The 22,349-nt window shown below is 34.7% G+C and overlaps 1 protein-coding gene across 1 annotated transcript in view; it reads right to left on the reverse strand.

Annotated features, from left to right (window-relative positions):
• The window catches only part of PDS3 (phytoene desaturase 3), a 206,270-nt gene that overhangs the window by 40,850 nt on the left and 143,071 nt on the right, over positions 1 to 22,349 (reverse strand). Inside the window, exons 7-11 of the mRNA XM_089813998.1 lie at positions 14,560 to 14,679; positions 13,619 to 13,832; positions 13,295 to 13,397; positions 12,945 to 12,992; positions 12,529 to 12,574 (exon numbers count right to left, since the gene is read on the reverse strand). Of these exons, the coding sequence (XP_089670124.1) occupies positions 12,529 to 12,574; positions 12,945 to 12,992; positions 13,295 to 13,397; positions 13,619 to 13,832; positions 14,560 to 14,679 (531 nt within the window). The remainder of the gene's footprint in view (positions 1 to 12,528; positions 12,575 to 12,944; positions 12,993 to 13,294; positions 13,398 to 13,618; positions 13,833 to 14,559; positions 14,680 to 22,349) is intronic.

Below are 22,349 nucleotides of genomic sequence, written 5' to 3' on the forward strand. Positions count from 1 at the left end.
AAATATTTGCAGGCTCAATGGTCATTAGTGCAGGTCTGAAATATATAATTGCAGACCCAGATATCAACTCGCAGCCCTCAAAGATGAACCACAAGGCTCATAAACCAGTTCGCAACCACCAAGAAAAAATCATAAAGCCCAAATAATATCAAATGCTACCACAGGGAGGTAGACGACAGCCACAAATATGCATGGTAATCTTCCAAATGAAATCGTAGGTACGAATGATCAGAGCCAGTCACAATTCCCATTAGCCATGCAATGAAGTAATTGATCAATCTCCAATCCGCTTCTTAATTATAGTCGCTACAGCCAAGAAGCTACAACTCCAATTGATTTCTTCCAGCTATACGAAGATAAATAATTCTCAAAATTATTTCCACAATACTTTAGCTATGGAATCAAAGCACAACTTAGAACCAAAACCCTTTTACTTCAGTAAGAGCACAAAACCTTAGACTCACAATTGTCACAAAAATAAAGCAAAGAGATAAACAAATAATCAGATGCTTTACTCATCAAATGGGCTCATATTTATAATCTCCAAATGGCACAAAGTTTCTCAAATGAACTTTACTTAAGAAGCTTTACACACAACATTAAAACATAATAAAGCGTCATTATAAACTAATTTATTAATTGCTTTTGGCTCCGAAAATGACCTTTTCCACCATAACTTCAAATTCTAACACAAGGCCAATATTTCTTGTTCCCATGATCTAAAACTTTTCATCTCAGTTCCAACGAGTTATGATACTAAGATGACCAACCAACAACACCAACAAAAATAGCAACCTTAGCACATTTAGATGAATAATAATAATAATTCACCCATCTTGCGAAAACAACTAAAGAAGCATCAAAATCGAAATATGACAACACCAAAGTGATCCTGATGATGAAAGATGATGAATGAACCTAACGGGATGACTTACTATAAATAGACGCTCCCTCCAAGATTCTTGGAGCCCAAACCGGAAGCCCAAAATAAAAACTAAGAGCATCCTCCAACTCCTCTAACTCAACTGAGGTCATCAGAACCAACAGATTGACTTACTATAAATAGTAAGTCCCTCAAATAGAGCCAATACACACCATAGGTTGTTGGAAAGCCTATAACCACACAACTGAGACCCTCAAATCCTACTGTCAGCTCACGAGGGTCTGATAGTGAACTGACCTGGCCAATTGTAGGAACCTGCTAGAAATGGTGACATTATAGTCCTCCCTCCCTAAGATTGCTTGTCCCCAAGCAATCCTAAAGCAAAATGGACATCACAATCCACCTAGATCCCAAAGGTAGAATTGCGTATTATCCCTGTTGTGTACGAGCAACTCCTATAGCACCAACACCCATATAATGGACATTGACATCAGAATCATTTGAAAACTGATCCAAGGCAATGATGAAGGCAACAACTCATTGAAACTCAACCCAATTGAAATACCAACTCTATCCACACCTTAGTCCCCATCAAACTGGTACTCACACCCAACTGCACTATGGAGATGATAACAACCATAGGTACCTGTAACACTACCACCAACTCGACCCTCTGCCAAACTGTCTTGGGTGTGCAGACACTGCAAGGGGTCTAATTTGCAGTTATCAATCTCATCTACAAAAGCTCGTGCTAACCCATCCCATAATGGATGGCATGAAACTGGAGCCAACCCACACCAACATGAAACCAAATCCTCTACCTGTGAGTCAAAATAAAATTGATAAGCACTCCTCACAGTGTAATGTTGATAAAAACTTCCAATCTCTGTCGAGGGCTTATCAGTATCAGTCTCTGGATCAGAAGATGGCTCCAATCTTTGACTCTGAACTACTGGTCGATCAAGATCCTAGGAAATCCTCTCAAAAACCCAACCTCAAAATCCCTATGGGGAAGCATAGTAGACAGTCTCTATAATCTTTTCCACCAACCTCTAAATGGCACAAGAGCCTCGGATAAGAGTACCCTCAAACACTCTGTATGAATCCTCCCACAAATCCAAACTCCCCAAAAGATACTCCATGAAAGACTCTATGCAGTAGAAGTTATATGTGGAAGCATCAACTTGCTCCCCTGCGACCCACAGCTGATCCCTCTGAAAATGTGTCACTACCAACTATCCAATGCTATTAGCTGTATGAGATGAAGAAATAGATTCGCTTCCGGCAGAAGGAAGCAAATCAACATGAGAGCTTGACTCCATTGATACTCTTACTTCATCCGTACCTACTGCACCCATATCCGAAATGGATGTGTCTGCCACATCATCACGTCCATCATCCCCAACCATAGAACCAAACTCACCACCAACCACAATATGAAAATGAATTGGATTTGGCATTGGTGTGGTCTAAACATGCTCCAATTCCACGGTCACCTCATCCAATCATGACTGTGACTTCTAAAGAGCCAATTGAGTACACTGAAGAGAGTCCACAATCACCTCAAGCTCTTGGGTGAGCTCAACCACCTCCTCTTCTTTCTCTAACAATGTCTCATAATAGGTGCTACCCCACTCCAAAAGGTAATCCATGTCAGCAACTAGTTGCGAATAGTTATGCTTCGCAACTCGGGGAGCTTCAACCTGTTGAAGCTTAGTGCTACTATCCACCACGGGCACTAACACATCCACATGTCCCTGTGAAATAAGTCCATCATCATTACTAAGGATAGGACTAGCAGGTGTCATACTAAATATAGGTACATCTGCATCATGGACACCTATTGGCGAAAACTCAAGCTTCCTTCTCTGCAACATCGATGTCGGCCTTCTAAAGGCGAAAACCATATACCCAATTGCCCTCTCAACTGTCTCTGGATCCGACAAGCTCTCCGCCAATTTCTGTTGATAAAGCTTGAGTTTCTCCACACTCTCTTGCAAAGCATTCATTTTCACACTAACTTCCTCATTACTCCAGCAACTTCTAGACTTGTCAGTCCTCCTATGTCTGTCCATGGCTAGAAAATGCTAGAGTGTTGGTCACTCCAAATGCAACAACAAATCTGAAAATAAAATAACTTTCCTACCCCGCAGGATGGCAGGAAACCGCTATGATACCACTATAATAACCTTGGCCTGGTTATGGTGAAACCAAACAACAATTTTCTTTCAAATTCTAAGGTTTGACATTTCGTCAAACACTTGCCTAACAACTTCGTTATTTCTATTACTAATGCTGATTAGGATGTATTTGTTTCTCCATTTCAATTTTTTGCAAAGAATATTAATACAAATTATAAATGACTATGCCAAATAGATTTGCAAGAATTGAATTTACTAATCCTCACTTATAACAGTTCATTCAATGCATCAATGTAATTACAATCTGACATCTAGTTTATTCAATGCAAATTCTTATTGCTAACATAACCGATGGCAACTGGAAATTACAAACATTCAAACTATGGTTATGAAGAACCTGATTTGAAGCAAATTGTAAACTCTCATGCCAATGCAGCATCCACTACCAATATAACTGTTTTAACCCCCAAAACATTGTTTTGTATGCTTGAACATAGGCTCTTACAGTCCAAAAGTCAACACCACCCCTGTAAGAACAATTTGTAGGCACCAAACTTCAAACCGTAGCACTTAGGAAATATTTGCAGGTCCAATGGACATTAGTGCAGGTCTGAAATATATAATTGTAGACCCAGATATCAACTCGCAGCCCTTAGAGATGAACTGCAAGGCTCATAAACTCTTTCGCAGCCACCAGCCCAAATAATATCAAATGCTACCATAGGGAGGTAGACGACAACCACAGATATGCATAGTAATCTTCCAAATGAAATTGCAGGTAGGAATGATCAGAGCCAGTCACAATTCCCATTAGCCATGCAATGTAGTAATTGATCAATCTCCAATCCACTTCTTAATTACAGTCGCTATAGCCAAGAAGCTACAACCCTAGTTGATTTCTTCCAGCTACAAGAAGATAAATAATTCTCAGAATTATTTCCACAAAACTTCAACTATGGAATCAAAGCACAACTCAAAACCAAAACCCTTTTACTTCAGCAAAGGCACAAAATCTCAAACTCAGAACTGTCACAAAGACAACAAAGCAAAGAGATAAACAAATAATCAGATGCTTTACTCATCAAATGGGCTCATATTTATAATCTCCAAATAGCACAAAGCTTCCCAAATGAACTTCACTTAAGAAGCTTCCCTCACACAACATTAAAACATAATAAAGTGTCATTATAAGGTAATTTATTAATTGTTTTTGGCTCTGAAAATGGCATTTTCCACCATAACTTCAAATTCTGACATGTAAGGCCATTGTTTCTTATTCCCATGATTTAAAACTTTTCGTCCCGGTTCCAACAAGTTATGATACTGAGGTGACCAACCAACAACACCAACAAAAATAGCAACCTCAACATATTTAGATGAATAATAATAATAATTCACCCATCTTGTGAAAACAACTGAAGAAGCATCAGAATCGAAATTTGACAACACCAAAGTGATCATGATGATGAAAGACGATGAATGAACCTGACGAGGTGACTTACTATAAATAGACACTCCCTCCAAGATTTTTGGAGCCCAAACCGGAAGCCCAAAATAAAACCTAAGAGCATCCTCCAACTCCTTTGAATCAACTGAGCTCATCGAAACCAACAAATTGACTTACTTTAAATAGTAAGTCCCTCAAACGAAGCCAAAACACACCATAGGCTACTGGAAAGCCTACAACCACACAACTAAGACCCTCAAATCCTACTGTCAGCTCACAAGGGTCGCAATAGTGAACTGACCTAGCCAACTACAGGAACCTGCTAAAAATGGGGACATTACACTCTAACCAGCATACACAGGTCAGTAATATATAAACTTTGCTCCTAGATTTTTCAAAATTGATCCCAAAATTCTTAACTAACAAACACTTCTTCCAGCCACAGATGAACACAGTAAGGAGATGTCACAATCTCAAATCCAATCCATTATACATCAGTAATGGATGGAAACTCACAACTCGAAAACCCTCACAAGAGATAATCAAAAGATAAATCACAACAGCAAATTGTCCTTGGACATAGTTGAACAGTAGGAGAATGACAAATTGTATACTTCAATACAATTTGCAAGAGTAATTCTCAAAATAACTCTTATACTTCAGTAAGGGCACACAAAATTAGAATTCAGAAAAGCCACAAAGGCAAAAAAAGCAAATAAATATTCAAGCATGTTTTTCTAAACAAATGGGCTTGTATTTATAACTTTCAGATTCCCTTTTGTTGCCAAAATGTAACTTCACTCAGGAAGCTTCACCACACAACATTAATTAGAAGCTTTCATTAGATTCTCTCACTTGAATTGGCTTAACTAATTAATAAATGACACTTTCCACTGATAACTCAACCTTCAATTTAAGTGAAATTATAAAGTTAAATTATAACTTTTTAATAAGTCATTTTATTATTTAATAATAATTTGGCCACTAAAAATATAATAACTCCCAAAATACTCATCATTTAAATATGTCATCTGAAATAGGTGTCATATCTATCATTTCTCCATGTGACCAAATGCACTTTCCAAAAATAGAAAGGGTCCATCTCGATCAACACCCACTTACCACAAATAGTAAGTACACAAAACTAAGCCCAAATGAAGTCCAATCTAAGCCAAACAAAAATCAAAATGTAGCTTACTGAATTGTGAAGAAGATAAGACCCTCCCTAGTCAAGCCACTACCTCAAAAGACCTTCTATCCACAATAATTAGCCTACAAGGATCACATTAATAGGCTAATCCACGAAACTTTGATAAAGACAAAAATGGGGACATTACACATTTCCCTTCCAAAGATTTCTTATTTCTCCACATTTCTCCTCTCCTATCTCCACCATGTTAAAGTCACCAACAACTATCCAATGGGCCTTTAGGAGAGCCTTAGCAAGCCAATTCCAAAGTCTCTCTCTCTCTCTCTCTCTCTCTCTCTCTCTCTCTATATATATATATATATATATATCTATATATAGTCCTTGGAAGCATAAATGTTGCATATTCCACATGTTTTATTCTACCACTTTAGGGTGACCCACACTACACTGTTGCAAGGTGAGAAACCATTTTCAACAATTTGATCTTCCCAAGGTTAATATGAATAGCTACTCCCCCTTTTCCTTTCTCATGAGAACATATATAATGTTTCACCTGCCCCCAAGTAAATTTCATAATAGTGGAGTGATATTCCATCAATTTAATTTATTGCATAGAGACAAAATCTATGTTCTACAATTTATTCCTCCATTCTCTGACAACATAATTTCTATCTGGCATCTCAAGGCTTCTCACATTCCAACTAGTAAAATTCATTTTAAACAAAATTAAGAGAGTTTTTGCAATCTATATAGCTTGTTGAAACAATCAGACACTTCTAGTTTCTTTGATTTGTTACTTATGATAGAATTCTTATCTATCATCTTTCTCATTTTTTTGGCAATGACTTCAATGAATCCATCTTGCTTAGTAGGGTCAACAATTTTTTATCAATTTCAACCTAATCTTCATTTTTTCCATCATTCATATATTTGTCCTCACAAGTGACAGGTCTTTATATTCCAAAAATGTCATTTAACTATTTCTATCTTTTTCAGCTCTATCATTAATGGTCTTGAATGCCAATTGTTGGGTATCCTTTCTACTTGGGACACCTTGGTCATTATTAGGCAGTTTAGGTCGATCTAGGCTATAGGACATGAGATAAGCCTTTTCAGCTTTAGATTTTGGAATAACTTCATAGTCCTAAAAGAGGGGATTGGTGAGGGAAACAAAATTGTTCTTAATATTAGAATCATCAAAATTTCCATAATTTTCCACATTAGATCTATCACCGTCATTTTTATCAATGTCTTGAATATTTTGCTCGTCTAATATCTCATTATTTTTTTCCTTCGTAGTCTTATTAGGGTTGTTATTATCATTATTAAGATTTTGATTAGGCACAATATTGAGACCCTTATGATTAAGACAATTTTTCCTATTATACCCTTTCTTTCTACAATAAAAACAAGCATTTATATTGCCAAGCAAGGTCAATTCCCACTCATAGAGGTTATCTTCAAGGCTCAACGATATCTTATCAGGGATGGAAACTTGAGGAGCAAGGGCAATAAGAACCCTTGCATTCAAATGAGAGAGAGTTATTTTGGACTCTTTAATTTACAAAACAAAGCCCAGACCTAGGAAGAAAGGGACAAAATTTCAGTTGGAGGTTTTTTAATTCAACCTAGTTTGGAGAAATACGAGGTATAACTAGTTCAATATTGCCCTCTGCAAACCATGGGAAAGCCCTAAAAGGGGCTTTACCAACATTCCAAAATGTTTTTTAGCACCCTTTCCTACATATTATGGTTATTTTCAAAGATAACAAAAAACGCTTTTGCAACATTCTTAAGAAATTCACTTGGATGCCTAATTTCTTTCCCCATATATTATTCAGCCATTCATCAAAAAAAATTCTTGATGGTAACACCTCAAAATCCATGGCAACAAAGAAAATTACAATATTTTTCAGTCTTGCTCTTTCAGTTTTAATGGCTGTCCTCGTATGTTCATTTCGAGAAAGGGTAAGAGTCTTACAAGTACAAAAAGATAACTTACCATTCTGTCCTTCTCTGGGGTCTATAGGGTTGATTCCAGCACCATTTCAACATCCATTGGAGCCAGACCCCAGTATTCCCCCTTGCTCCATTGTTGCCACCACAAATTTTCCATCAAAATCTATAGAAGGTGGGTATGGAAACTCAGAGACCTCTATAAGAACAAGCCTATACGAGAGTTTCATTTTTTCTCCATTTTTTTATTCTCCAAATTCATTTTTCATTTCGCAAATGGTTTCTCTAGTTTTAAATCCTTTTGGCACTCGTGCTTCATCATTTAATTCCATTACAAATATTAGATCAAAGAAATCAAAGTCAAGCTCGAAGAGCTGAACCCCAAGAGACACCAAGAGATTTCACACATATGGGAACCGCAAAGGGAAAAGAAAAACATTAACCACAAAGCAAAGAAAAGGCTCAAATTTTGAGAATCTCATAGTCAAGGTTTTAACAGTACAGAGCCCCAAGTTGTCTTCTCAAAGTCACACCAACTTTGCAGACCAACAAGTCACGTTTCCTCCTAGTTCCTCATCAATGAGTCATTACTTCAATGTGGATTTGTTACAAAGACTTGCTATTCCTAAATTAGATTCTATTAAGAACAGTCATTCATATATATATAATTCTGATTTCATTGTTACTAATATGTATATATATGATCATTCTTGTAACTGGATAAGATTTCAGAAATATATTGTACAACATTTGAATATATAGTCCAAATAGATACTACACATATATTTTGGATACATACTTAATATTATTCTGTAATGTCCCATTTTTTGGAAAGTCTATGTAGTTGATGGAGTTAGCTCATCATAGCGACTCTCGTGAGTTGACAGGGTGTTTTGGGGGTCCTAGTTGTGAACTTACTAGTTTTAGTAAGTTTATTTTAAGCAGTTGCTATTTTTAGCAGTGCAATGAGTGGCTCTAGCAATTGGTCGTCACCTGTAGTAAATAAGTTTAATAATTGCATGAGCTCTTATTTATTAATTATTAAGTTGCATTATTATAATAATATTTATATTGTTATAATAATGACTTTAAGAGATATTTCTAAAAAGTATGTTGGATAGTTTGAAGTGTTGAGTTCTTTTGGGAAACTTCCACGATTTATGAAGTGGAGTGTTTTAGGAACTTTTGGCCAACGAAAGGTTATAAAAGAGAGCTCATTTCATTGGGAAAAGCACATTTTATATATTTTCTTTTTGTGCCTTGGTGGCTTTTTCCTGAGTTCTGAATTGTATGCCCTTGCTAATGTATAAGGGTTAAGTCTAGAAAGTTCTTGGAAATTGTGCTGAAGTATACAATCGGCCAACATTCTCCTACTGTATCTTTTGTATCTAGGGAGAAGAATAATCTTATTAATTGTGCTGAAATTATTGTGCATCTAGCTGAGGGTTTTATGAAGTTTTTGAGAATTGCATTGGAAGGGTGGTTAGCAAATTGTGTTGTTGTATAGCATTGCATATCTCCTATTGTCCATCCTGTATCTTTGGAGATTAGCATTTGTGAGACTTGCCTGAATGTTGGAGAGGGTTTGAGGAATTTCCCATCACACTGTGTTGTTGCAAACTGGAATTTGAAGTTGGTCTAAAGGTTGACGTTTGGCTTTCTAAGGGTGGTGATTTGTGTTCACAAACCATTTACATCCTCCCTAAAGGTTTGGCAATTGCAATTGGAGGCTGGGCGAATATCAAACAGGGCCTGTGATTTAATTCTCTGGAAATCACAAGAGGAAAATTATAGCAGCAATTGGGAATACTAAAGATTGTGGCTTGGGATTAGAGTGTATGCTAGCATGAGGGGGAAGTAGTATCAGCATGGGTTGGGGTTGTAGCAGGTGCATTGTGTTGGGGTTGAAGGAACTGCTCATCACATCCATGGCATCAATTCCTTGGAAATTGTGTTCTTCAAGTTTGGGCGGCCCATTGCAATTACATTCTGCAGAGAGATTGAAAATCAGGTTCCTCTATATCACTCCAAATTTGTCTGAATGTGCAAAAACTATTTGACATTAATTTGTTTGTCTCAGAAAATTCGAACTAATAAAGTTGCACGTTGTATTCCTGGCATTTTAGTTTCTGTATTTTGAATATTAAATATATTTCTCAATAGACCAAAAATCATATATTCCCAAAGGGATGGAATAAAAACATTGTTTACTTGCATCTGCATTTTGGATAGAGACAAATTCAAAATTCAGTAAATTGATGTTCATTTGGCATAGCGAGCCGAATTGGCTTGTCCTTCATAGTTATTTAGAAAAATTGCCAAGCTATTAATTCAGTAAAAGAAATTGGTGTTATAGAGTTATAGCCGGCAAAGGGTTTTTACATATTTTTCATACATAATATATATGTGTGTGTGTGTGTGTGTGTGTGTGTGTGTGTTAGTATATATTTATATAGTTGTGTGTGTATAATTTCTGATTCCATTCTACTTAACAAATAAATTTGTACAACTCAACTTCTGATTAAAAGTAATTTATTTATGTTTTATGTTTTATGTATTACTTATGTATGTGTGTGTGTGTGTGTGTGTGTGTGTAAACAATTCTAACAGATATCTATTTATATCCCTTATATTTAGGTGATTCCTTGGGTTGGTGCCTCAAAATTTTGTAAATTCTTCAATTGTGAATTTAAATTAGGATAGTAGATTCTAGCAGCATTTCTCACTGTGGTTTTCCCATCATAGGCTTCCACTTAAAATAATTTGGATTGTTTCTTTTGCAGTTGCATTGCTTTTGGTTTCAGTTTTAACTACTTTCAGATTTCAGTTTGAAGATTAAAAATTTGCATTTGCATTTAAGTTCATAAGTTTGTATCTACTACTGATTCACCCCACCTCTTAGTAGTATAATTGTGTTCTTCTAGGAGTCTAGATTAATTAATATTTGTGGCCTACGAGCAAATGCATTAAAACACGTTTTTCTAACGCTCATAAAATAAAATCATGAACATACCCATCTTGACATGGATATGAGGAACGGAATGAGTCATGCATTCACTTATATTGCTGGGCATATACATTATGGGTGAAAGAATCCTTGTTATTGTTCATCAAGAGGAGTGGGATGTTCAGGACGCACAAGAATGCTATAAAAGAGAGGCTCGGACTAGTGTTTATGCATGCAGAATTGAGTTGATCATTTAGGAAAAAGTTGATCATTTAGAAGGAAAAAGTTGATCATTATTATCAGTTATTTGGGAGTTAAGTAGTAGTGCTGGTTTTTTGGATTAGTAAAGACCATGAGGCTAAGCATTGTAATTTTTGAACATTTGTGTTTCATTATATTGAAGTAATAAAGAATCAATTATGGTTATTCTCACAATTCTATACAGATTTATTTGTTATGCCATATGAATCTTGGGTGTAGTAACCCTCATCTTTAGAGCACAAGTTTTGAGTGTGTCAGGTAAATACATCAGGTGTGAACATGGCATATTACCTCACTAGTTCCCTTTTAGGTTGTTTCCACTACTAGTTATTTACTTAAAGCATTTCATTTTTGTGTGTCAAATTATATATTGCCATAATCCTATGTTGTCTTATGTCTCACTCATTCTTATATATGCAAGGGTCATTCTTCTCATATGGTTCATATCTTGTTAATTGCCCAAAAAAATTGAAAACCTTCATTTTTTCTCATAGTAACATGGAGATGCATCCCCCCCTTATTGTGCCCCACGTCCCAGAGACGAGGATGCACTAGGGACTTGGGGACTTTGTTCCCCTGTCCCCAACGGTGCCACCAAATTCTGCCACCTCCGCCAAGGATGGGGGGACATTCCAGTGTTGGCTATTTGGTGATTCGACAATTTATGCTCAATGTTCGATGTTCCAATTCAATGCAATGTTCAAGTATCCACTCTTTTGCATCTTTATATCTTATATTGCAATACATCTTTTCATTACTAGCATTTTCAGTACCATATGTATACTATATAAAACCCCTCTTATCCCTCCGTCGTCCCCCCACCATCCCCAAATTAAGGCCCGTCTGTCCCCCTGTCCCAGAAACTTGTTCCACCGTCCCCCAGGGCGGTGCAACTATGATTAATCTTTGGTCTAGTGCATGCATAAAAGAACATGAAGAATCTTTCAAACTATGTTGCCATTTGAGGACAGGTTTGGATTTGGGGTTTCAGTTTGTTCAAGGGTGACTCACTGAGTCTAAAAGAGATGTATTAATAGATTCTCTTTGAAGTCATTTTGAAGTTGAATATAGACATTAGGTGGTTTAGGCATTTGTTTTTATGTAAAAAGAATTATTATTTTGGGGGAAAGGGAATTTTGTTATTTTCTTTTTTATCTTTTATGTCTCTTTATTGTCCTAGAAGTTTAGAACTACACTGTAAGGGATTTCTCTAAGGCTATATGAACACTGCTTTGGGGAATGTCAGGGGACTGGTGGAAGTTCTGGTTTTAATTTGAAACACATAAAGTTCTTGTAATAGGATTTGAACCTCTGGGTTATTGCTACTTAACTGCTTAGATTTTTTAGTAAACTAGATCATTGTTCAGAACATGCAACAAATGGTGCAAATGAATGCACTGTCAGCACTCTAATGTATGCCACCAAACCACAACTAAGTGTCTGAAGATTTGTCAGCGAGATGATAAAAACTTACAATGTAATTAAAGTATATTTATTTTATTTTCAATACATATTATTTTACATTTGAAAAGCTCTGTATTGAATGTTTCTATTATTCCAGAGATATTCTAACTTCAAATGTATTTCTATTTCAGCAACAAAAAAGCTTATGTATTCTAAAACTATGAACTGTGATACCCGTGTTGCAAAACATAGGAGAATTTTGAATGTTTCATTTATAGTTACTTAAAAATGACTTCTCTATCAGTAAGTACAAAGGATAAAGAACCTATAGGTAGGCACCTTGCAAGTAACAGACATATCTGCATAGACGCTAAGTAGAGAACTCCTGCACAAGAAACAGGGTAAATTTCTCTTAGCGATTCCAAGAAGCTACATCTGTATATGCAAAAATATAGACATGTCATATCTCCTTTGTTCTTAATTGATAACCATGGGTGATGCAAAAAAGAGACAAGGGGAATACATAAACTGGTAATAAAGTGAAATATGCAAAAAAATTGAAATACAAAAGCATTAAGAAGAAGTCTACCACATGTAATTGAAAAATATATGTATCACAAGAAAAGTAGTGCCAAATTTTTTATGTAATAATCATGCAAACCTTAACTGAAAAAAGAAGCTGAAGCATGTAACAAATATAAACATATGACATTATTTAAGGCTGTCCATGGATAAGAAATGCAGAATGTAAATACCTGCTGAACAGTAAATGGTCATATGTGTTTTTCAGTTTTCGATCAAACCTGTCAACAAACATTAAAGTTTCAAAGACATAAGAATCAAAGTGGCAGACTAACATATCAAAATGGAGAAATGTAAAATACAATTATAGCTCTGACTGAGAACCATGTTCAAAAATAATTGATGAGACAAAAGAATAATATTAACAAAGAAGTCACTGAAAATGGTTATAATATAGATACTAAACCTTTGGATGATGATTTACTGAACCATGCACCACTATTTGTTATGTGTTGATAGTACAATGGAAACATGATACATTCATAATTCGATGAGCTAGATGTTCTAATTAATTGCAACTTACCAAATGTGAATGTTGATTACTGGAACTCCTACCAACTTTTCAAGTTTGTTGAAGTAGGAAACTTCGTTCCACTCTTCCGGTAAAAGTAGCTTGACAATGTCAACTATTTCATATACAAACATAAGTTCATTAAGTCAACAAGAGGAGATGAGAAAGAGGAAAAGGCATTGCAGTAATGCCCACGATTGACCATAGTAGGTAAGTGAACTCCAAAGTATAGCAAGTTGCAAGAAATAGTCAAGCTCACTAAAAGGAATAAAAGGAAAAACTAATTACTGCCAGAAAAAGATGCCATCTACTCTCATCAAAGAGATTTCCTCTTACCAGGTACAGCTGATACATAAACATCTCCTTCGACAATATTACCACTGGCCAAAACAAAGTGCTTTACTGTTCCATCATGATTTAGCTCAATCTTTTGTAACCGGGAATTCATCTGAATGTTACCACCTAGGGACTGAACATGATCAACAATTGGCTTGCATAGCCTCTCCGGTGGATTTCCATCCAAAAAGGCCATCTTTGACCCATGTTTTTCCTGTATTAGATATGGAGTGATAATTAAAGCCCCTAAGCATATCTGCAGAATAACTTTTGCTATCTTCCCATGGCTAATCTCTTTTTATACATCAACACTACTTTGCATCAGGATATGAGCTTCCGAATTTCTGAATATCTAAGATTTTGATGTTTGTTTTAATGTCTATATTGAATCTGATACACAGAATTCACGGTTCTAACATAATCTAAGCATCTGAGGAAATTTATTTTGTAATTACTCCCTCCAAGAATGTTCAATGTGCATGTTTCCATAGTCTTTTTGGATTAAGGTAAAAGCAGGTTTTAAGGGGACCCGAAACCCCAGTTCAAGTTACATAAGATAAACATTAAAGACCAAAAATTAAGACTTTGCTGGATGAATATAAAACCTGCTAAACATTCAGCAACCAGCAAAAAACACATACCAGCAAACAGAAAACACCAAAAACAGCAGAGAACAGGGCAAACCAGAAGGAAAAAACATAGAGAATCTAGACTTCGCCCAATATAATTTAAACTGTTTTCATTGGACAAATATAACAGTGATAAATTTATAAATTATGATAAATGTTGAATCCAATTGAACATGAGCATAGATCCCTATCCACAATAGAATATATTCTGAGAAATTAATCAACAAACATCTTACAGCACGTCATTATAACCATCTGATATCAATCTTCAAGAAGGAAAATAAAAAAGAAGCTGAAAATGCACTGATAGACCTGAAGAAAACGATTCAAGGCTATAAGAATGCACTGCATTGAAAGCTCCTCAGGATTAATAAAGTTTAAAGCCTTCGACATGGCTACAAATACTTCATCACTGACTCGGTCAGGTACACCCTGCAATACCCAAAAGAAATCATAATCATTACCAAATAAGAATGACAGAGCCAAAGTAAATTTTGATAGTAGTTCTAGACTTTTAGATAATCCTAATTCTCACAAAAGACAGTCCATAAACAACAGAAGAAAAAGCATTTCTAACACAAGACAATAAGAAGTCACTGTTAAATATGTTAGCCTTGTGAGAAATTGAAATTAAATAATTTGTGCCTATAGATCTATCATGTGTATCTATACGTTATTACATTATTATATAATTGCTCATTGATTGTATAGATATCATTTACATATATATATATTACTAATATAAGTTGAGCATTTTATAATACCTTGTAATAACTTCTTGTTATTTATCATTACCTCTTAGCATTGAGTTTTACGCTAATTATCTGTAATCGGCGTTAATCCTTTTGACCGGGTCTGTCGGCCCCACAAGCAGTGTTCTCACTGTTATCACCATTATACTTACCGACTAGACAGTCTTTTCAATGGGACGTGTCCTCTTTCATGACCTGTAACTAACATATATAAATGCGATGGGATAGACTACGATTAATAAAAAACGCAATTGAAATCTATTCCCTATCGCATATCAATTAAAATATATTTTCAATACACTTGTAAACAAGATATTATCATATATAATTTTCTTATATTGATTACTTGAACAATTCAAATATTAATTTTAAGATATTACAGTATGATCATATCTACCTTAAGAATCTAAAGTCTTTCAAATCATTATATATAGAAATTGAGATTTACACCAAAGAGAAGATATATAAAAAATTTACATGGTATCAGAGCCAAATCGGTAGAGAAATCTCGAATTTCATTTAAATTAAAAAATGGAAGACATAATGACAAACAATGTCAGAGTGGAAGGTAGACTTGAAGGTGCATCAAACTTTTTCTCTTGGAAAACTTGTAATATTACAATTCTTGAAGAACTGGAACTAGAAACCTTCATTGAAAAAGATATTTGAATACCTCAGGGTGAATCAGAAAGACTCACCTGGAAAAGGCGGAACAATAAAGCAAGAAAAATTATTGTCGATTCAATAAAGGATCACATTCTTCCTTCTATATTAGATATCAAAAGTGCATATGAGGTATTTAAGACCATAAAAAATACATTTGAGATAAATAACTCAAGTAGACTAATCACCTTAAAAATTCAACTACTGAATACTAAAATGGAAAAAGGAGATTATGTTCAATCTTATTTCGAGAAAATTTTTGAAACCAAGAAACACTTATCGTCTATTGGAAACAAAATAGAAGATCAAGAGCTTTCATTAATAGCTCTTAGAGGACTACCAATGTCTTGGGATACATTCATTCAAGTGGTAAGTAGACCTTCAATTCCTACTTTTGATCAGCTAAAAAATGAATGCATATCAAAAGAGTCAAGGTTAATCTCCAGAGGAATCACATCAAACCAAGAGGGAGAAAATCAAGCTCTTCACAATATCTCAAATAAACGGAAGATAAAATTCAATAGAAGGAAATTCAATAATAAGAAAAAGAATTTTAGAAATAATGATTACTCCAAAGTTAAGTGTTACAAGTGTGAGAAGATGGGACACACCTTTAGAAACTGTCAAGAGAGAGAAATAATACTAGCCTCCCTAGCTGAAACAAGGGAAGATGAAAATCAACTATACTATTCTGCACTTTCAAGTGAAGTAAATTCAAATAAGGAAGCTTGGATCGCCCTTTCAAGTGAAGTAAATTCAAATAAGGAAGCTTGGATCATAGACAGTGGTGCATCTCGTCACATCTCTGGTTCAGAGTTATGTTTGATACATTTGGAACTTATATTACTAAAGGAGTCACAATTGGAGACGACGACACCTATCCTGTCAAAGGTATTGGGACCTGTTCCATCAAATTAAAAGATGGAGCTACACTTAATCTCAAAGATGTGTTATTTGTACCAGGTATAAAGAGAAATCTAGTTTCAATCTCGAGTCTAACCAATGATGGATATCAAGTCACCTTCAACAAAGAAAAAGTATTATACTGGCCTAATAAATCAAATCTAAAAAGCACTATTATCATAGGGTCTAGATTTGGAACATTATATAGATTAAGCAATATTCAAAAGCAAGCCCTTAGTCATGAAACATCAAATGTTAATGAATTATGGCATAGACGACTTGGGCATATTGGGTTTGGCTCACTTCCAAACTTAGAAAAGATCACTTCTAGAACCCCTAAACTACACTCAACCCATATAGGAACTTGCAAAGGGTGTGCTCTAGGGAAAATCATAAAAAGACCATTCCCCTCTAGTGAACACAAGTCAAAATCGGTCTTGGAACTAGTCCACTCAAACTAATGTCGACCCCTACCCACACCATCTCAGGGGAATTCCTTTATTATATACCTTTCATTGATGACTTCTCTAGGAAGACTTGGATCTATTTTTTGAACTTCAAAGAGTCTAATGAAGTACTATCAAAATTCAAAACCTTCAGAGCCTTAGTGGAAAATCAGACTGGTAAAAGGATTAAAACATTAAGATCAGACAATGGAGGTGAATATACATCTGAAATCTTTAAAAGTTTTTGCAATTCTATTCAGATTAAGAGGGAGTATACAGTACCTTATAATCCTCAACAAAATGGAGTCGCAAAAAGAAAAAATAGAACCATCATTAAAGCCAAAAAAGCTATGTTACATGATCAAAATATGCACGCTTCATTTTGGGCAAAAGCCTCCAAGGCTGCAGTATATATTCAAAACAAATGTCCACATTCAATTCTAAAAAATACCACACTAGAAGTTTTCTCAAGGACTAAACCAAATTTAAGTCATCTCAAAATATTCGAAGGTCCAGTCTACATGCACACACCCAAAGAAAAAAGGACTAAACTCGAACCTTTTGGAAAGAGAGGTATATTTATAGGATATAGTGAAAATTCCAAGGGTTATAGAATTTACATTCCCAGACAAAGATCAGTTGAAATAAGTAGAGATATAATTTTTGAAGAACACTTTGCATTAAAACTTTCAACCAGCATAGAAGATGAACCAAACTCGGATGATGAAGAATCTAGACAAATTGAGACTCAGAGGGAGAACACATCTGAAGGAAGAGAATCAGGTATAGCTAATGAGGAAATTACTAATGGGAAGAAAAGACCATTATGGGCAAGGAAGATGATTGAAGAAAACAATGTAGAACCAAATGAGATCTCAAAAGAAAGCAAGAGAACTCGAAATCAATCATGTTACACTGCTTTGATAACTAAGCTAAATAAAACAGAACCATCAACAACTAAAGAAGCTCTAAATTCACAAGAGTGGAAAGATGCCATGGTGGAAGAATACAATTCCACACTTCAAAACGATGTCTGGGACATTGTACCTAGACCTAAAGACAAATCAGTTGTATTTTCAAAATGGTTATATAAAATCAAATACATTGCAAATGGAAGTATTGAAAAACACAAAGCTAGATTTGTTGCTCAAGGGTTTTCTCAAAAAGTTGACATTGACTATGAAGAAACTTTTGCTCCAGTAGCCCATTACACTTCTATAAGAACAATCATTGCAATTGCAGCATCCAAATGATGGAAGATTCATCAGATGGATGTAAAAACTGCATTCCTAAATGGGATCATCAGTGAAGAAGTCTATATAGAACAACCTAAAGGGTTCACTATGAAAGATAAAAAGCTGTATGTATGTAAACTCAAGAAAGCACTCTATGGTCTCAAACAAGCCCCTCGAGCTTGGTATGAAAGGATAGACAACTATCTATCTAAACTTGGATACTCAAAGAAGGATGTTGACTCAAACATATACTTCAAAACCTCAAAGGATGAGATGTTAATACTTGTTCTATATGTTGATGATTTACTAATAACAAGAGATGATAAATTGATTGAAAAATGCAGACAAGACCTTATAGCCGAATTTGAGATGAAAGATCTAGAGTTACTACACTACTTCTTGGGACTAGAAGTTAGTCAAAAAAAGGACATCTTCTTACATCAAGGAAAGTATACTCAAGATATTCTGACTAGGTTAGGAATGATGGATAGTAAGCCCTTATCTACTCCGATGGAAACAAACTTGCACAAGCTAAAAGAAGAAGCTATAAACTCTTAAGGACATCGATCCTACTCTCTTCAGATAGATCATTGGATTACTTATGTATCTTGTAAATACCAAATTGGACATATGCTATGCTACTAATGTCCTGAGTCATTTTATGTGTAAACCAAAGAAGATTCACTTAATGACTCCCAAACACATCTTGAGATACTTACGAGGAAGTATTGGTTTTGGTTTAAAGTATAAAAATGTTGAGATAAATCTTGAAGGGTATACTGACTCAGATTGGGCAAGTTGCTCCTCAAATCGTAAAAGCACTACAGGTTGTTGTTTCAATCTTGGGTCAGCAATGATATCTTGGTTCAGTAGAAAACAACTAGTTGTCGCCTTAAATTCTACTGAAGCTGAGTATGTCGCTGCCTCCATGGGAGGACATGAAGCAATTTGGCTAAGGAAACTCTTATTTGGGTTATTCGGAAAACCTCTAAATCCTATAGTGATTCATTGTGATAATCAGAATTGTATCAAACTTTCTGCAAATCTAGTTTTCCACAATTGATCGAAGCATATCGAGACTTCTTATCACTATATAAGAGATATGGTTGGCCAAGATGTTATTAAATTAAGTTATATTAGTACAAATGAGCAGAATGCTGATATTTTTACCAAGCCTCTTGTGAAGTTGAAAATTGTGTACTTCAGAGGTAGACTTGGTATGACATTGTTGTAAATGCATTTATTAAACTATCATATTCATTAATATAAAATTTTCTTGCAAGCTTGTGTTGGGAAAGGTGACGACCTTTCTTGTGTTTTGATCCTATTATAAAGTGACGACTTTATTTATAGTTGATCTATCTTCAAACAGAAATGTTTGAAGTTAGGGTTATCCTTGCTCTTCAGGACGGATCTTGCTGGACACATTGATAACTTTCATGGTTCTTCGGGCCAGATTTTGCCGGACACCATGAAAATCCATTGTGTTTTGATTCTTGGGTTAAACCTTACCAAACACTATGATGATAACACTTTGTTGTGTAAGTTGTTTTATTTTCTTTCAATTTCCCTCTTGCTAAAGAGAGTGTTAAATATGTTAGCCTTGTGAGAAATTGAAATTAAATAATTTGTGCCTATAGATCTATCATGTGTATCTATACGTTATTACATTATTATATAATTGCTCATTGATTGTATATAATATTATATATATATATATATATATATATATATATATATATATATTATCATCCATATACATACATACATACATATATATATATTACTAATAAAAGTTGAGCATTTTATAATACCTTGTAATAACTTCTCGTTATTTATCATTACCTTTTAGCATCGAGTTTTATGCTAATTATCTGTAATCGGCATTAATCCTTTTGACCAGGTCTTTCGGCCCTGCAAGTAGTGTTATCACCGTTATACTTACCGACTAGACAGTCTTTTCAATGAGACGTGTCCTCTTTCATGACCCGTAACTAACATATATAAATGCAATGGGATAGACTACGATTAATAACAAAGGCAATTGAAATCTATTCCCTATTGCATATCAATTATAATATATTTTCAATACACTTGTAAACATGATATTATCATATATTATTTTCTTGTATTAATTACTTGAACAATTCAAATATTAATAATAAGATATTATAGTATGGTCATATCTACCTTAAGAATCTAAAGTCTTTCAAATCATTATATATAGAAATTGAGATTTACACCAAAGAGAAGATATATAAAAAAATTACAATCACTATCAATGCAATGAGAGTTTTTTTGTAGCTCCTAAAGGTAGGCAACAAATCTCTTGAATAAAAAAAAAGCAACTTAAAAAACCAACAAAAACATCTCTATCTTGTTGGCTACTTATGTGCATTATAAAATAATCTTTTGCCTCCATGGGCATAATGAATACAAAAGAATCTAAAAAATTAATGAGAAGCAAAACTAGCTCTGTAATAGGACCAATAGCCAATAGTAAACCCTGATGTTGGAAAATAGTACCTTATATTATGTGTATTTATAATAGGTAAACCTTTTCCAAATTGCCACCAAGAATCAATTTCACATAATTGGTCGCTATGTTATTCTTTGTCTCCTTGATCACATCATCATCTCTTAGTGTGTTTGGATATAAACCTATAATGTCCCCTTTTTCTAGGTCACTATTTCTTGATGCATTGTGAGCCTTCACCATGGTCCTATGGACTAACCCGGACTTTGCTGGGATCAATATGAGATTAGACATAGGCATCACTGGCAAATTGGAGTCAAGGTAGCAGGGTTTCTAGATACTTATCATTTATAGTAAGTCAGCAAGGACCCGTATTTCTGGTTTCAATATTGGACTTAGATTTTCTCGGCGAGAGCATTCCAACAAGCTATTACACGTGGCTTTCTGAATTCAATAGTATATTTATTTAAATGTTAATAGATTTAATATGTCTATTTATTATGCCACTTTATTATTCAATGGAGACATTAATTAAAGGTGGAATAAGACATAGAAGAAATATTAAGTGTCAAGAAGAGAGAAATATGAAGAGAAGCCAAGGAAATTGAAGACTCGCTACATTGGGAATAAAATCGGGAAAGCTTAGTTCATTTGAGCCAGCTTGGCTTTGGGTTTGATTTTGAGATTTATCTTTTGAGAATTTTGGGAAGCTTCTAGCTTTCTCTTGCTAAAACTTTTGGATGGAAACCTTCAGGATTCTCAATGGATTGGATAGAAACCCAATTCATCTTCAGAGTGGATTTGCAACAAAGCCTACCTTACATTTCAAGCTCCTACTTGTTATCCAATCTCACTGTAACCTTCTATATCTAAGATTGGAATATTTATGAAGTTATTGTATTGTTGGTTTATAATGCAATAATTATTTACTGAATATTTTATATGATCATCTACAAGTTCATTTGTTGGTTTTATTTGCATAAATTCTCTGTTATATTCTTAAATATTTGTGAAAAAAAATTTGGGAGTATATCTAGGTAGTATATTACAGTGGTATCAGAGCTAGTTTTCTTGCCAGCCTGTGAGGTTCAGAAAGACAAACTTGAGAAGATTCTAATTGAAGATCATTTTACAGAGTTTGTTTCAAAAATAAAGATTTTGAAGATTTTGGATCATTTTTTATGTTGTGAAAAAAAATTAGGACCAATTGTACTGTACAAAATATTATATTCTAAATATTGGGGAAAGTCCTATGAGAAGATAAATTATTCTATATTCTCAGTATTAGTTCTCAACAATAAATTTGCAGGGCAGTAGGCAATTCAAAAGAGATTATATTTTCTAAATATATTGCAACATCGTTATCGCTTAATAATTTGATCTTTGATGCTGGAAGACTGATGTTTGTGGTCTTTCTTGATATGGCATTCTAGAGTCTCAATTGTCTCAGTGATTCACGTTGCATATCAACATTGCAAGAGAAATAGTTATATTCCATTGGCGATCATAGAAACCGTGGGTTAGGAGCAGTGATAACTCACTTGGAGACAATGGGAGGTGATACAGGAAGTGGTACTCTCATACATAGTCAGCAAGGGCTACAAAAGATGTTTAGAGTTCCACACAT

Source organism: Cupressus sempervirens, chromosome 2 (genome assembly GCF_028749045.1).
Source record: "Cupressus sempervirens isolate cs-2001-9-10 chromosome 2, ASM2874904v1, whole genome shotgun sequence".
Taxonomy (NCBI): domain Eukaryota; kingdom Viridiplantae; phylum Streptophyta; class Pinopsida; order Cupressales; family Cupressaceae; genus Cupressus; species Cupressus sempervirens.